The sequence below is a fragment of the Panthera pardus genome, unplaced genomic scaffold (genome assembly GCF_024362965.1).
Source record: "Panthera pardus isolate Hobbes unplaced genomic scaffold, ASM2436296v1 HiC_scaffold_22, whole genome shotgun sequence".
In the NCBI taxonomy this organism is placed as follows: Eukaryota; Metazoa; Chordata; class Mammalia; order Carnivora; family Felidae; genus Panthera; species Panthera pardus.
In genome coordinates, this window is record NW_026526788.1 from 58,867,078 (window position 1) to 58,882,318 (window position 15,241).

Consider the following 15,241-nt stretch of genomic DNA (forward strand, 5'->3'; position numbering starts at 1 on the left):
TACCATCTGTCACCATATAGCGCCATTACGGTACCGTTAAGTATATTCCCTATGCTGCGCCTTTTATCCCCATGACTTATTCCTTCCGTAACTTGAAACCTGTATCTCCCCCTCCCCTTCAACCATTTTGCCCATCTTCTCACCCCTCCTACCTCTGGCAACCAGCAGTTTGTTCACTGTATTTATAGGTCTGTTTCTGCTTTTTTTATCCATTTGTTAGGTTTTTCAGGTTTCATGTATAAGTGAAGTCATACAGCATTTGTCTTTCTCTGTATGATTTATTTCACTTAGCATAATACCCTCTAGGGCCATCCATTTGTCTCAGATGGCAACATCTCATTCTTTTTGTGGCTGAGTACTATTCCATTGTGTGTATATATCACATTTTCTTTATTCATCTGTCGCTGGACACTTGGGTTGCTTCCATTCTTGGCTCTTGTAAATGATGCTGCAATAAACATAGGGGTTCATTTTTTTTCTCACATTAGTGTTTTTGGGGGTGCCTGAGTGGCTTAGTCATTAAGTGTCGAACTCTTGATTTCAGCTCAGGTCATGATTTCGTGCTGGGCATGGAGCCTACTTAGGATTCATTCTCTCTCTCTCTCTCTCTCTGTCTCTCTCTGTCTCTCTCTCTCTCTCTCTCTCCCTCCCTCCTTCTCCCCTTCTCCTGCTTGTGCACCCACTCTCTCTCTCTCTCTCTCTCTCTCTCAAAACAAACAAACAAACAAAAACAAAAAAAAAACCGACAACAAATTAGTGTTTTTGTTTTCTTTGGTAAACACCCAGTAATGGAATAACTAAATCATATGGTATTTCTATTTAATTTTTTGAGAAACCTCCGTACTGTTTTCCGCAGTGGCCACACCACTTCATATTCTTGCCAATGTGAGGGTTCCTTTTCCCCACATCCTCACCAACACTTGTTTTTTCTTGTCTTGATTCTAGCCGTTCTTGACAGGTGTAAAGTGATATCACATTGTGGTTTTGATTTGCATTTCTTTGGTAATTAATGATACTCAGCATTTTTTCATGTACCTATTTGCTGTATGTCGTCTTTGGAAAAATGCCTTTTTAGGTATTCAGCACATTTTTAATTGGATTATTTCTCAGTGTTTTTATATTTTGAATACTAACCCCTTATCAGATATATCCTTTGCAAATATCTTCTTCGAGTCAGTAGATTGCCTTTTCATGTTGTTCATGGTTTCCTTCTTTGTGCAGTGACTGGTTCATGTATTTTTATAAACATTATTGTACATAGAATTATGTTTGCTCTCCTGGTTGGAATCTATTGTCATGTATCTATATTGTTCTTACATGGTCTTCACATTTTTTTTAATTATTTTTTTCTGATTAGAAGCAGTGATTATTATTAAAAAATTCAACTGTTTTAAAACTATGTAAGGTAAAAAGTGAAAGACTCCTATAATCCAGTGCCCTCCTATAAATTTCTCCATAATTTGTGCATATACTTAACAAAAAATGGAGTCATACTGTTCATATTTGCAACTTACTTTTTTTTGCCTTAAGATATTAGCACTTCTGTCTGATAACGGTAGTACTTCAAAAGCTTTTTGATGAACATTATACTCTTTGTGATTATACCAGTACTAACGTGAACATGCTTATTTATAGATCTCTACCAACCTATATAAGCATTTCTATAGGATAAATTACTAGAATTAGAATTTCTAGATCAAAGGTTGTAAATTTTTCAAATTTTAATTATTATAAGATAGTGGTTATTATATTTCCCTTCCAAAAGTGTCCATTTACATTCTCACCTTAGTATATTCAACTTTAGTGTATATATGACAATGACTCTTTTGGCCTATACACTTCTAAAACTTAAGACACTTGATTTTTCAAAAAAGTACTTTTAAAGCTTGTATTGTTCATAGAGAAAAAGTAAGTTAGCTGTTATTTGAATATTCAGTTACAGAACGTGTTAGAAAAAAAGGACTCTAAATTTCTGAGCATTATTACTTCATAGTCTGAGCTCTAGCATTAATTTTTCATTAGTGTAGCTTAATATACAGCAAAACAACTTCCATTTTTGTGTATATTTTTATGTCAACTTGGAGTAAACCTTGACAGTCTTACTGTTGTGGCAGTTACTATTTTCACTGATACGACTGCTATTAAGTTGGATGGTTAACATCAAAAGTCACTAACTAGTTAATGACAGATTTTTAAATGGTTTTTGTTCTTACGGCATAATCTCTTTGTTAATTTACAATGCTTCAGACTTGTTTTCATTCCTCATGCTTGTTTTGCACAGAAACACTTCGTGCATCTCTGTGGGGCTTTGGAAAAGCATGTTAAGTGTGACATTAGGGAAGATGCAAGACTGTTTTATAGAACTAAGGTAAGTGTGTTTTTCAAAGAATTGTTAGGTTTTGTTGTTGAACCTTGATTATGTTAATATTTAAGGAAAAGAAACATATAAGCCTCTCTTTAAAAAAAAAGTACACAGGGGCGCCTGGGTGGCGCAGTCGGTTAAGCATCCGACTTCAGCCAGGTCACGATCTCGAGGTCCGTGAGTTCGAGCCCCGCGTCAGGCTCTGGGCTGATGGCTCGGAGCCTGGAGCCTGTTTCTGATTCTGTGTCTCCCTCTCTCTCTCTGCCCCTCCCCCGTTCATGCTCTGTCTCTCTCTGTCCCAAAAATAAATAAAAAACGTTGAAAAAAAAATTAAAAAAAAAAAAAAGTACACATAAGATGGGAAATATGACTTTCTCTTTTAATAACAGAAGTCAGTAGAAGCTTCTACTAAGTACTTCTAACTAGATTAAAAATGAAAGGAAGGGCGCCTGCCTGGCTCAGTCCATAGAGCAATGCAACTCTTAATCTCGGGGTCGTGAGTTTGAGCCCCACAATGAGTGTTAAGGTTACTTTTTTTTTTTTTTTAAGTTTGTTTTTGAGAGAGAGAAAGCAGGGGAGGGGCAGGGAGAAAGAAAAAGAGGATCCCAAGCAAAACCCAACAAGGGGCTCAAACTCATGAATGGCAATATCATGACCTGAGCCAAAATCAAGAGGCAGATGCTTAACTGACTGGGCTACGCAGGTGCCCCAAGTGTAGAGATTACTTCAAAAAATAAAAGGAAAAGGAAAAAAAATCTGGAAACAAATACATTTTTCATTTTACTATACTCTCTATTCTAAAGCTCCTGACAGCTAAGGAGAAAATTCTTCAGTTCTAATGAAATTTATTAGCTTTTGTCCTATTGTACAAATTAAGACTTTTATGCTTAAGTGAGTTTCAAGGGTTAAAAGCATTGTTTAAATAAATATATAAGTTTTAAAAGTGGTTATAAAGTTTTGTGATGGTTGAAAACTTTTGTTCATAGAGAAGAAATAGGTTAGCTGTTATTCTTTGAATGCTCCATTAGAGGATATATTAAAAAGGATTCTTCAGATTTCTCAGTTCTACATCACCCAGTCTGAGCTCTAGGATGGAAAAGGTTCAGTAAGCTTGGTAATAAACTTTTTTCTTAAAAATTTAGTATATTCAAAGACACTAGAAAAGCAGAATATGATAATGGAGTTAGGAAAGCAACTTTAGTATTAATAAAACGATTTGACGTTTTTTTCCGAAACAAAAATAAGTAATACTTTTTTTAAAGCTTTTTCTTCTAAGGATTTTTTTTTATTCCAAATCACCTTTTAGCATTTGTAATGTAAAGCTGTGGTTGTTTTTTTTTTTTTCCACTGTGTTTAGATAAATCATTAAATGTGAAGTTTCAGCTTTGTAACTTTATATCTTACATTAATTAGCTGTAAAGTTTAACCATTTCAACAATGCCTGTTTGGATTCGGTATGTGTATTTATTTTAGTAGATTTAAGTTAAATACAAAGATGAGCAGCTAATGAAGTCGTATCAGATTGCAGATTTTCAGAAATATGTAGGGGATAGCTCTTTGCCTTAGAGTGGAAACCATAGTTTCAGAGAAGCACATGCTTTTGAACATTGACTCGAGTTACTGGCCTGTAGAACTTGGTGGTAGTGGCTGTTGCTGACAGATATGTTGAAAGAGAAAAGAGGACCACCCAAGTTTTCTGTTTCTTAAAGCCAAGGGTCAGGATAGACTGGTGCCAGGGCTTCTCTTACTTAAGAGTGGAGAGAGCACAGAGATGTATGGAAATTGCTTCAGAGGATGGTTCTGCTGAGAAGTTGCCTCTTCACAGCCCATAGTAGAAAAGGTGATTGTTTTGGAGAAACTGAATCTGCCGAACTCTAAAGGGGAAGCGGGGGGAAACAGACCTTAAAGCAGCTATAAAATTCCTGACTTGTTGAAAACATTTTTCTCAAGCAATTATGTTTAAGAGCTTATTGAGTATCTCTAGAGTGGTTGAAAAGTTTGACTTTCAGACAGTCTTACTAAACCTTCAAATGCAGGAATATACTTGGTACTTAAAGAGGATTCATAGCGACACCTGGGTGGCTCAGTTGGTTAAGTATCCGACTTCAGCTCAGCTCAGGTCATGATCTCATGATTTGTCAGTTCGAGCCTCACATCAGGCTGTCTACTATCAACACAGAACCTGCTTCAGATCCTCACTGCCCCTCCCCCACTGGGGCATGCTCGAACGCACTCGCGTGTGCTCTCTCTCTCTCTCTCTCTCTGTCTCTCAAAAATGAATAAACATTTAAAAAATAATAATAGGGGTGCCTGGGTGGCTCAGTCAGTTACCTCGACGTGGGTCCAAGCCCCGCATTGGGCTCTTGCTGACAGCTTGGAGCCTGGAACCTGCTTCGTATTCGGTGTTTCCCTCTCTCTCTCTCTTCCCCTCCCCCACTCGTCCTCTTTCTCTCTCAAAAATGAATAAATATGAAAAAAATGTTAAAAAATAATAATAATAATAAAGAAGATTCATAGTACTTTGCAGATACCTAGAGAGACGTAACAGTGAATCTTGGATGTTCCAATATGTGGAAAGGAGCAAATGACAACCATTTTTGTGGCCTCAAGTCTTTCAAATAGAAGTTGGAAAGGCAGGGAACAGCCAAAGTCTTCGGGCCTATAACAAAGCCCACACTTCAGCTTCTCTATGTGGGTGTTCAAAAGCCAGCATGTTGAAAATATAAGTGTCTTGAAGGCAGGGAATATGTTTTTCTCTGGATGGTCTTTGGTAACTAATGGGAGAATAGAGTCTTAAGCATTCAGTAATTTAGATTATGGTGATCAAGAAAAGTCTTATTATTAATCACTATGATTTGAAAGCCAGAAGATGAGTAGTTTATTTTCTCTTTCTTGACAAAATTAAGTTGAATTGTTGGGTGTGGGCCTGTCATAACTATCAGATAATTTGTATAAAACATTAAATTGATTTTAGTTAAGAATGTTTTGATCTGATCCCTTTTCCCCTTTTTGATGTTTTAAGGTAAAAGACCTGGTTGCCAGGATACATGGAAAATGGCAGGAAATAATCCAGAACTGTCGGCCTACTCAGGTGTCATTTTATTAAACAATTTTATTTTATTCTTAGTAGTTTTGCTAAATGGCATTTCTTCATACTGTTCGTAAAAAATATGACCAAGCACTTGCTTCTTGGTATCTTAAGATAAACTGAAAACTCCCATATAGTAGTGTGTATATGTTTTTTAGTTTTTGTTTGCTTTATATTAATTTATTTCCAGAGACTATTGAGCCCATTTTAAAATGTTACATTGCATCAAAAGGGGGTTATGTCTTCAGGAGCGTTTTTCTTTACAGTTTTATTGAGATAAAATTCACGTATCATACATTTCACTCATTTAAAAGTGGTCTTTAGTATATGTACTGAGCGGTGTAACCATCACTACCAAATTTTTAATATACTTTAAAACATTTTTGTTACTCTAGAAAGAAATCCCAGAACCCATTAGCAGTCGCTGCCCATTCCCCAACCACCTGAATTTCTATTACCAACTCTTCCCAAGCCTTAAGACAACCACTGCTCTTTCTGTCTGTATAGATTTGCCTATTCTTCACATCTCATGGATGTGAAATGATATACTGGGTGGTCTTTTATGACTGGCTTCTTTCACAACATGTTAGGCGAATCCAGCTACCACATATGTCCCTTCTATTGCCAAATAATATTCCATTGTATGGATGTATCTCATTTGATTTATCCACTTTTGAGATGAACATTTGAGTTGTTTCCACTTCCTGGCTATTCTGAATAATACTTCCATGAATAACTTTACACAGGTTTTTGTGAACATGTTTTCAAATGAAAAGATTTGGGGTGTATACCTGGAAGTGCAATTGCTGAGTCATATGGTAATTCTGTGTTAAATGCTCTGAGGAATTGCCAGACTGTTTTCCGAAGTGCACCCTTTTACGTTGCTACCAGAATGCATGAGGTTTCTAAGTTCTCCACTTTGCGCTGGCACTTGTTATTATCTGTTGTTTTTTATTATAGCCATAGTAAGGTGTTAAACAGTGGAATCTCCTTGTGGTTTTGATTCACATTTCGTATGCTTGTTGTCCATTCATGTAGCTTCCTTGGAGAAATGTCTGTTGAAATCCTTTGCTTGTTTTTTAATTGGGTTTTTATCTTTTTATTATTGAATTGTAAGAATTCTCCATCTGTTTTTGGGGCACCTGGGTGGTTCAGTTGGTTAAGCATCCAACTCTTGATTTCGGCTCAGGTCATGATCTCATAGTTCATGAGTTTGAATTGTTCATCGGGCTCTGCACTGATGGTGCAGAGCCTGCTTGGGATCCTCTCTCTCTGCCCCTCTCCCCAGCTCATTCTCTCTTTCTCAAAATAAATAAATAAACTTAAAAAAAATTGGGGGTGCCTGGGTGGCTCAGTTGGTTAAGCTTCCGACTCTCAGTTTCAGCTTAGGTCATGATCTCACAGTTTTGTGAGTCCGAGCTCCGCATCGGGCTCTGCGCTGACAGTGCAGAGCCTGCTTGGGATTTTCTCTCACTCTTCCTCTCTCTCTGCCCCTCCCCTGCTCACGCTGTCTCTGTCTCCCTCGAAAATAAATAGACTTAAAAATTCAAAAAAAAAAGAAAAAGAATTCTCCATTTGTTCCAAAGACAAATCCCTTGTTAAGTATATAATTTGCAAATATAGTCACCAGTTCTGTGTGTTGTCTTTTCATTGCCTTGATGGTATCACTTGTTAGAACAAAAGTTTTTTAACTGTGATGAGGTCCAGTTTTATTATTTTTCCTTTTGTTACTTAGGCTTATAGTGTCATATCTAAGGGGACTTTGCTTAAGAGGGGCATAAGCACCTGGTATTAAATTTGCCATACTATAAATTTGCCTTTTACATACAAACTAACTGATACGTTGTTGTCTAAAATGATGCTTCTCGGAGCACCTGGGTGGCTCCATTGGTTGAACATCCAACTCTTGATTTCAGCTCCAGTCATGATCTCATGGTTCGAGGAATCAAGCCCCACTAGGAGCTCTGCGCTGATAGCACAGAGCCTGCTTAAGATTTTCTCTCTCCCTCCATCTCTCTTTGCCCCTGACCTACTTGTGCGCACGTGCTTTCTCCCTCTCTCAAAATAAACATTTTTTTAATGTGTTAAAAATAAATAAAAATGTGATTTCTCAAATTCTAATATGCACAGGCATCAACTTACTGAAATGCAGATTTTGACTTGATAGGTGTGGAGTGGGACCTGAGAGATGCTGCGTTTCTCACAGGTTCTCAGATAGATGGCAGTGCTTCTGGTCCAGGGACCATAATTTCAGTAGCTAGGACCTAGCGGTTGTTTATATTTTATATCAAAGCAACAGGAACAGTGAAGATTAATTAAGAAAAGTAATCTCTGTATTTTGTATTTTAGCTCTTTTGCTGTAGTTGCCCTTCATAAGATACGCATGCTCTGTTAGAGAAGAAACCTTTGAGAAATCTTAAGCTGATGAATGTTTTGTTGTTGTTGTTTCGGTTTCTAATCGCGAAAGATTTTAGGCTGGCCATCTTTGCTAATGTGGAATTAAAACAAAAGAATTTAATACCAAAACTTTTATATTAGTCAGCCTAACATTTTACTTAATCTTCTCAAATGTGATTCTCCACATAGGTGTTGGTGAGGAAAACATCTTGCTTTTATTTTATACTTTTTTTAATTTAAAGTTAGACCACAAAATGTGAAAATTGATTACCATAAATTTTCAGAGAAATATACAATATAAAGATGTTACTGCTTTTTTTTATCAAAAGCCTGTTTGATGGTTAGTTTTATAAGGATTAATTCATAATCTGACTTCACTTTGTCCTGTTTTTTCCCCCCCCTTCCCTTTTCTAGGGGCAGCTTCATGACTTCTGGGTACCAGATTCTTAACAGGAGTTGAAGCAGCAAAAATATGAACCAAGAGAAATTCAATAAGAGTTTTTCCTAGAGGAGTAGAAAGAATACTACAAACTCCAGTGGAATGCTTAGAAAATGCGCTGCAATGTGCCACTTGAATGTCTAGTATGAAGCTGGTAATGAAGAAATTGCCATTTCTGAAGCAGATATGAAACGTGATCTGCTTAATTTTAAGGCAACTGGCCTTTTAAAAAGAGCAGAATCCTATAACAAGAGGGGAGAGGTAGAAGCAGCTAATAGTTGCATGTCGAATCTGCCCCTATTAACTGCTCTTGTTAAATTGTAAGCCAGTTATCCTTTTTTTTTTTTTTTTTTTTTTTTTTGGATTGTATTTATGGCACTTGGATAATCACAGGAAATATGTAGGAAAGGGTTTGGACCAACTTGAGCAGTTGGAGATGGAAATCAAGACCAAGTTCCAGTTGAGTTTAATTTTCTCTTGGTTATTTTAGGACTCAAAAAGAAATCTTAGAACTGAGTTTAATAACAAAAAGGATAAATCTTTTCTGTAACTCCTATAAACCACAGGGAGATTTCAATCCATACATTTTCCTTCACTATTCAAGATTATAAATCTGTTAGGTTTTAAAATACATTTAAAGAGTTGAGAAACAGAAATCTGGTATAGTGTTAGATCCTCCTTAAGGGGAAGAAGTTAAGCTATAAAATAGTATCTCCGTTTTTATGCCAAAACATTCATATGCCGTTTGTTTTGGATTCCTTTTAAGTGTATATATATTTTTTAAATACTGGTTAAATCTTAGATTCTTGGCTAAATCTTAGAATTCTGGCCCTTGGTTAGCCATATTACAGAAGTCTATATTATAGAAGCTTAACGATCTGGACAAGTTTCCAAAAACCTTACTTTCATGAGTATATAAGCTTGGTAGAGACCTGGATGGAGTTTATTCTTTGGAATATTGCACACGTGTGTGTGTGCTTGTATTTTAAAGTTGTTGCACTTGAAAACCACAGCTGCTCTAAATTCTTAAACACTGGAAAGCCATCCTTTGGTTTAAATGGTGGAGGGTTAGTAGAAGTGCACATGCTGATCGTAGCCCAAGGGCCCTTTGAAGCCTTTGGTAGTAATAGACTCTTACTAGCTAACTGAGCAATTCTTTTGTTGATTGTCCTTTTAGGACGGTTTGTTTCTTGAATGAAAATGCCAACTTTTTTCTTTCAATGTTGACTTGGATGACACTGCTTTCCTGAGCATTCTCATGTCTCCAGTTGTGGTGGGGGAAGGACGATGGAGAGGAAGGGAATTGGACTGCGCGTTTATGATTTGAGAGGGGAGAAAATAAATTTTGAAAAAATAGCTTTCTACCTCTAAATTGAGGCTTAGGAGAAAAAAGCATTTTATCTTAAATTTATCATTTACAATAGTATAAATAACTTTTGAGCCCATGTCAGGCATTGAGCAGTTAGAGATTTTATAGGGAAGACTTAGTAAATCCAGTTCCCAAGAACCCCAGCTGAATGAGGCTCCAAGAGTCAGACCAACAAAAGTTTTATTCTGTGTTGAGTTTACTGGTAAGAATATTATTATCTTGATACTACCTCTCAAGGGTATTATTAGAAAATGCCACTTATGGTTAATGAGATAGATACAAAGAGTTCTATTTGACAGAAGCTTGAAACTCTGGCATCTATCTGCCCAACAATGGGGGCTTTCACTCTTTGTAATTTAATACTTTGTAGATACATTATTTGTGTGTAATTTTATAAGTGTTCATATTTTTCTCATTTTGCATTGTGTAAAGTGTACAAAATCTCAAAGTATAAAATACTGCTTATATTGCTTGTAATTACAGTGTGTAAATATTTTCTAATCGTGTACATTGACGGGGGGACAAGTGGGTTATTCAGGTTTTTTTTTAAGTGACCCTTTTGTATCGCAGTTTCCACAGATAACTGCTCATCAAATTTAAAACCACTTTGATACATTTTTATTTAGCAGTTCCAATAAGAAAAGTCTCTATTTTTAATTGCCTTTCTTCATTAGAGAAAAAGACTTCATCTGTCCCTTTAAAAATGGCCAGACATCGGTTTGGGCCCTTGTATTTATGACTCTGGTTAGATATCTCCATCTCCAGGTCATACTCCAGTCAGTATTTGCATTGGGTTCTCATACAAATCCTGTGATTCTCTTCTAGCACAAGTAGCCCATGACTTTTCTCCCAAATCAAGGATTATCCTTCTCCCTCTTGAGTCCCCATGTTTTGTCTCCCTCCTGCTGTTGTTGCCCAGCGAATGGGATGGTAGCGGGGGAGAAAATGTTCATTGCACAGAGAATGTCAGGCCACTTTTGGGACTTGGCAAACAAAGCTTGCACTGAGTGGTGGTGTGTTTGGCAATATTACTGTGCCAAAAATAATCTTGTCTAATTTTCTGGATATGTATGTCAAACTTATTACCCTTCTTGCAAGCTAAAAATTAAGGTACTTGTAAGTGTTTATGCTTTTGTGTGTAACTGTTTGCCTTTTCTAAACTGTTTTTTCTCATTATCAGAAAATAATAATTCTATTCGTTATATCATGTTAAGTGAAGAGGCTCTCTGTGCACAAAACGCATCTATGTAGCAGTAAAGTAACAGCATTTGTACATTTCCTATCTCCTGATGGCAGTGGTGCCTTTGTCACCTTTCGGAAGGTTGGCGTTTGGTTTTGTTTTGCAGTACAAATAATAGCTTGCTTTTGACTTCACAAAAATCTCCCCAGATGTAAAAGAGAGATAAAGATGTGTTGTCATCCAGGCTCAGTTAGAGCATTTGCATTTTTATTTCTATCAAAACAAGTATAGTTGGTGGGGACTGGCCAGTAATAATGTGTGGAGTCTTTAAACCAAGGGTAATTTTTAAATTTAAAAATAAAAAATTTAAGAGGTGACCCATTAACAAGTGACTGAGTTGGAAAATTAGGGAAGGGACTGTCCTGGTTTGTCTCTAAGGAGGCAAGATTAGGGTACCGGTGGCTGGGCGTGTAGAGCATGAACCGTGGTTGTTATTTCTTACTCATTAACAGTGTTGGTGCACCTCATTATCTGTGCATTTGTTTTCCCTGGGCAGTCCTGTCAGTGAGTTAATCCACCAGCTCTTAGGCAGTTCAAAAGTAAATGCAGATTTCTTTTCCTCTTTCCTTTTTTTTTTTTTTTTTTTTTAAGATTTTTTTACTACATCTTGTTTAAAGTCCCATGAATGTATGTGTGTGTTATTAAAAATGCTTTTTCTCAGTTTGAACATGTGTTTGGTAATATTTGTTTGGGAGTGGGGAATGGTGAAGTCTCTGGAATGTGCTGTTTCTTCCCCTGCCCCATCCCCTAGTTTTTAAACTGAATTTTTTTCCCCTCTTGCTTTGGATTCTTCAGTCTGTTTTTTAGCTTGATGTCTCCTATTTCTGGAAAACATAAAGCTATAGTAGCACACAGTTCAGTTTTACATAACCCATATAATAATCTGCTGCATACTTGGCAGTCAGCAATTCAGTAATCTCATTCTTCCATTACCCCGATCACTAGGTTCATCAACAACTATTGCGTACCTGCTACATGCTAGGCACTCTTGAGGATTCAGTGGCGAACAACACAGAGCTCTCCTGACTCTTACCCTTCTGGTATCCAGGTGAAAATGCTTTGGTGCTCAGCAAAGTGGACCGAAAAGGAATACCATTGGCCTGGCTCCCTTGTTCTAGAGCCCAGGGCAAAGAAAGGAGAAGCCATACAATGCAGAGGCAGGGCTCGGGACCACCTTCAACCTGCCAGGCAGATACGGTTGTGGGTATGCCAGCTGAGGGGAGACACAGGTTGACGACAACTCACAGGAGAAACTGTTAATGAGCTTATAGAAGGGTTACCAGAGGCCTCAGTTTCCAGAACCATACCAGTATTTCTGTCTTCTGACAGGCTGGTTTGGAGGAGACCACTTGTGAGCATTTTAGAGGTGGGGGGAGTGACAGCCAGGTGGAAGCATAGGTGCTGCCTGAAGTACAGAGAGACAGGCAGTACAGCCTTGTGCAAGTTAAGAGCCTTGACCTTGACCTTAGTCCTGACCTCAGATCCCAGACTGACCATGCCAAACCCTTGATCTTTGTCAAGTTACTTAACTTGTCTGAACCTTCATTTCTTCATCTGTTAAAAGGAATAATAATGATGTCTATCTCAGAACTTGTGAGGATTAAGTGAACTAATCCATGAAAAGTTCTTAGCAAGGTGCCTGACATATATGCTAAGTGTTGTTATTTAGCTCCAATTCAAAGCTCTTCTCAAATGACAGCTAAAATTGAACTTAAGGCACTTGGCGGGAGCGGGGGTGCAGTTCACTGACATCTAAGCAAACCAGATATTAAAATTGTAGTGTGGGTGTGCTCTATGCCTTCTGACAGCTTCAGAGGCTTCTCTGTCCAGCTCTGTCTCTACTGGTTAAAAAAGAATATATATATATATATATATATATATATATATATATATATATATATATATGTAAGTTTGTGACTTTTTTAGGACTCAGCATGCTAATACTGAGAAGGGGTGGTGGTTGGTGATTTTCCAGCATTTGTGGACATGTCCTGACACTCCCTTTTCCTTGCTAACCATTCCCCAGGCCGGAGTCAAGAGAGGGCAAACCAGAAGGCCCAGCTTTGGGTCTGACTCCAAGACGACTGGCTGGGAGGAAAACTTAACAGGCAAAACAGGCTTCTGAGGCACAGTGGAACAGTGAGACTACAGCATTGGTGCCCTGGTGACAGTCCCTACCGAAGAAGCACCTCAGCTATACATATGGCCAAAATAAAGATCACGCCACCTAAAGGGAGAGTGCTGGGCAAAGCAGGAACAGAAATGCTGCCACAGTGAACAGGAAGCAGGACAACTTGACTAGGCCAGAGTTCTTTGCCTCAGGGAACCTCTGCTCAAGTTTCAGGAGTTCATACCTACCCCCTTCACCTAGGATCCCTGCTACAGTGAGTAACTGCTCTGTGCGAAGCCTGGAGCAAACACTGGTATGTAGGTGGCTGAGGACAACAGCCACTTTCTCACAGCGGAGTTGGGGAGAATAGTCTAGCAAAAACAAAAGCACGTTTTATGTTCCGTGCTTGTGAAGTACAACAGAAGGTTTTCAGATGGGGTCCTCTCACAGCCACCCTGTGAAGCAGCTGGGGTTAGTGACTTTAAGGATGACTAACGACCTGCTCAAAGAATGCCCTGCCTGTGTCCCAGGACACAGATCCATGGCTAGATTAGGGTTCGTTTCTTGCTTTGATTTTGAGTCGCCTCCACTGTCGGTATTCCCCTCATTCATATTTTATCAGCTTGATTGCAGAGAAGAGCATGGTCCATCAGAGGGGCTTCTCATAGAAAGTTCCATTAATTGTCATGACATCTGATCGTTTCATTAGGTTCAGAGATTGAAGTGGAAGGACAGCAGAGAGAAATGGATTGTGATCTAAATCTATATTATCAGAGATACGCTGCTCAACTACTGTCTTGCAAGCGCCATGCTGGAACTCCGCATTGTAATTTACACATTTTGTTCATTTGGAATGTGTGAGGTTCTGAGTCTGCCATCGTACGCCTTGGAGGAGAAAGGCTTGCCTCACAGTGTAGGCAAGTGGGATGCTAAACTTGCCACCACATCACTACAGCTGCACAGGTACCTGAAGTCAGCGCTGTGAGTTCTGTGAGAACATGGGCTGCGTCTCTTAGCCCACTGGGCCCCTGCAGTTTCATTTGTCTCCTGTCTGGTACGATGGGGCTAGCAGCCTTCCTGCCTTCCCTCCACTGTCACCCCCAACCCACTTGCCCACAGGACCGCAGATTTATTTTTCTTAGCCGTGGCTTTCCTGGACTTCCCAGCGTGGACTTCCTTAATCTATCAGGATTTTCTTCTGTGGTCTTTCTGGAACTATTTGCTGACTTTTCCCTTCTAGTTCCCACTAGGAGCCCTCCCATCTCATCACATCAAACTCACTTTTCTCTTTCACACCCCTTCCCTTCTGCCTACTCCTCCCAATAGACGTCTGTGCATGTTTCTGCCTTTGATAATTCCCCTTCAGGTTTACCCTGTATCTCTCTTCTCAGGTTTTTCCGGTACAGATTCTCCTCTCTGTAAACACAACAGTGAATTTCAAGGCCAGTTACTTAACCCCTTAGAGCCCGTTTTTCCATCTATAAAATGGGGCTATTAATCCCTCAGGACAGAATGAGGGTACGGTGTTTTGAAATGAAGCCTGATAGTCTTTGTAAGTGTGTGTGTGTACACTTTACCATATGCATTTCTCTCAGCTGCCTCCCTCTCCGCATACACACACATCCTATTTAGAGTGCTGGGGAAGTGGAAGTGTAGCGTGGGCCCTGCTGTCTAGCGATCTGGAGTCACACACAGCAGCCCAGACTACAAGCCTGTATATGATGAAGTGCCAAACTAGCTTTGGGAGATATTCAGGAAAGAGGGGTGACATGCCTTTCCCAGAGTCCCTTCAGTTCAATAATGACAAGAGCCACTTGATTCTTGTTCACCTTCTCTCAGGCCAGTGTTCATCTGCCTGTTCCCTGACCCCCTGCCTCTCCAGAGTTCAGACACCCAGGTACCTGCAAGAGTCAGTTACCTATGTCCCTGTGGCCTTCATCATTTAAGTCCTGCTCTTGGGCCCATTGCAATATTGGCATAAATGATGGAGGGAGGAGCAGGCCAGGTCATGGCTAGAGCTCCGGTTTGATTCAAACCCTAGAGGGGTCTTAAACAGGCCCTGAGGCAGAGGCATGGCCTGAGTTGCAGGGAAACCGCAGCACCAAATGTTGCATGGGAGGACCATCATGGTTGAGTCTGAGGAGTTGGGGAGTTGATTCTGAGGAGGGCTTCCTAGATCGCTGCGGGGTGAGGTGGTTGAGCCTAGGAGGGACAGAATGTCTAATTGCCTGTGAGG

The 15,241-nt window shown here is 39.1% G+C and overlaps 1 protein-coding gene across 5 annotated transcripts in view; it reads left to right on the forward strand.

The window, feature by feature from the left end:
* Positions 1–14,460, forward strand: part of SLF2 (SMC5-SMC6 complex localization factor 2) — a 48,289-nt gene extending 33,829 nt beyond the window's left edge. For 4 of the 5 annotated variants that reach the window (XM_019459171.2, XM_019459172.2, XM_019459173.2 and 1 more), the window contains 3 exons: positions 2,282–2,368; positions 5,385–5,453; positions 8,262–11,562. In XM_019459171.2, the coding sequence (XP_019314716.1) occupies positions 2,282–2,368; positions 5,385–5,453; positions 8,262–8,297 (192 nt within the window). In that variant the 3' untranslated portion in view covers positions 8,298–11,562. Of the gene's footprint in view, positions 1–2,281; positions 2,369–5,384; positions 5,454–8,261; positions 11,563–12,921 lie in introns of those variants that run through there. The other variant, XR_002082604.2, reaches the window with a different exon arrangement.
* Positions 14,461–15,241: the final 781 nt, after the last annotated feature.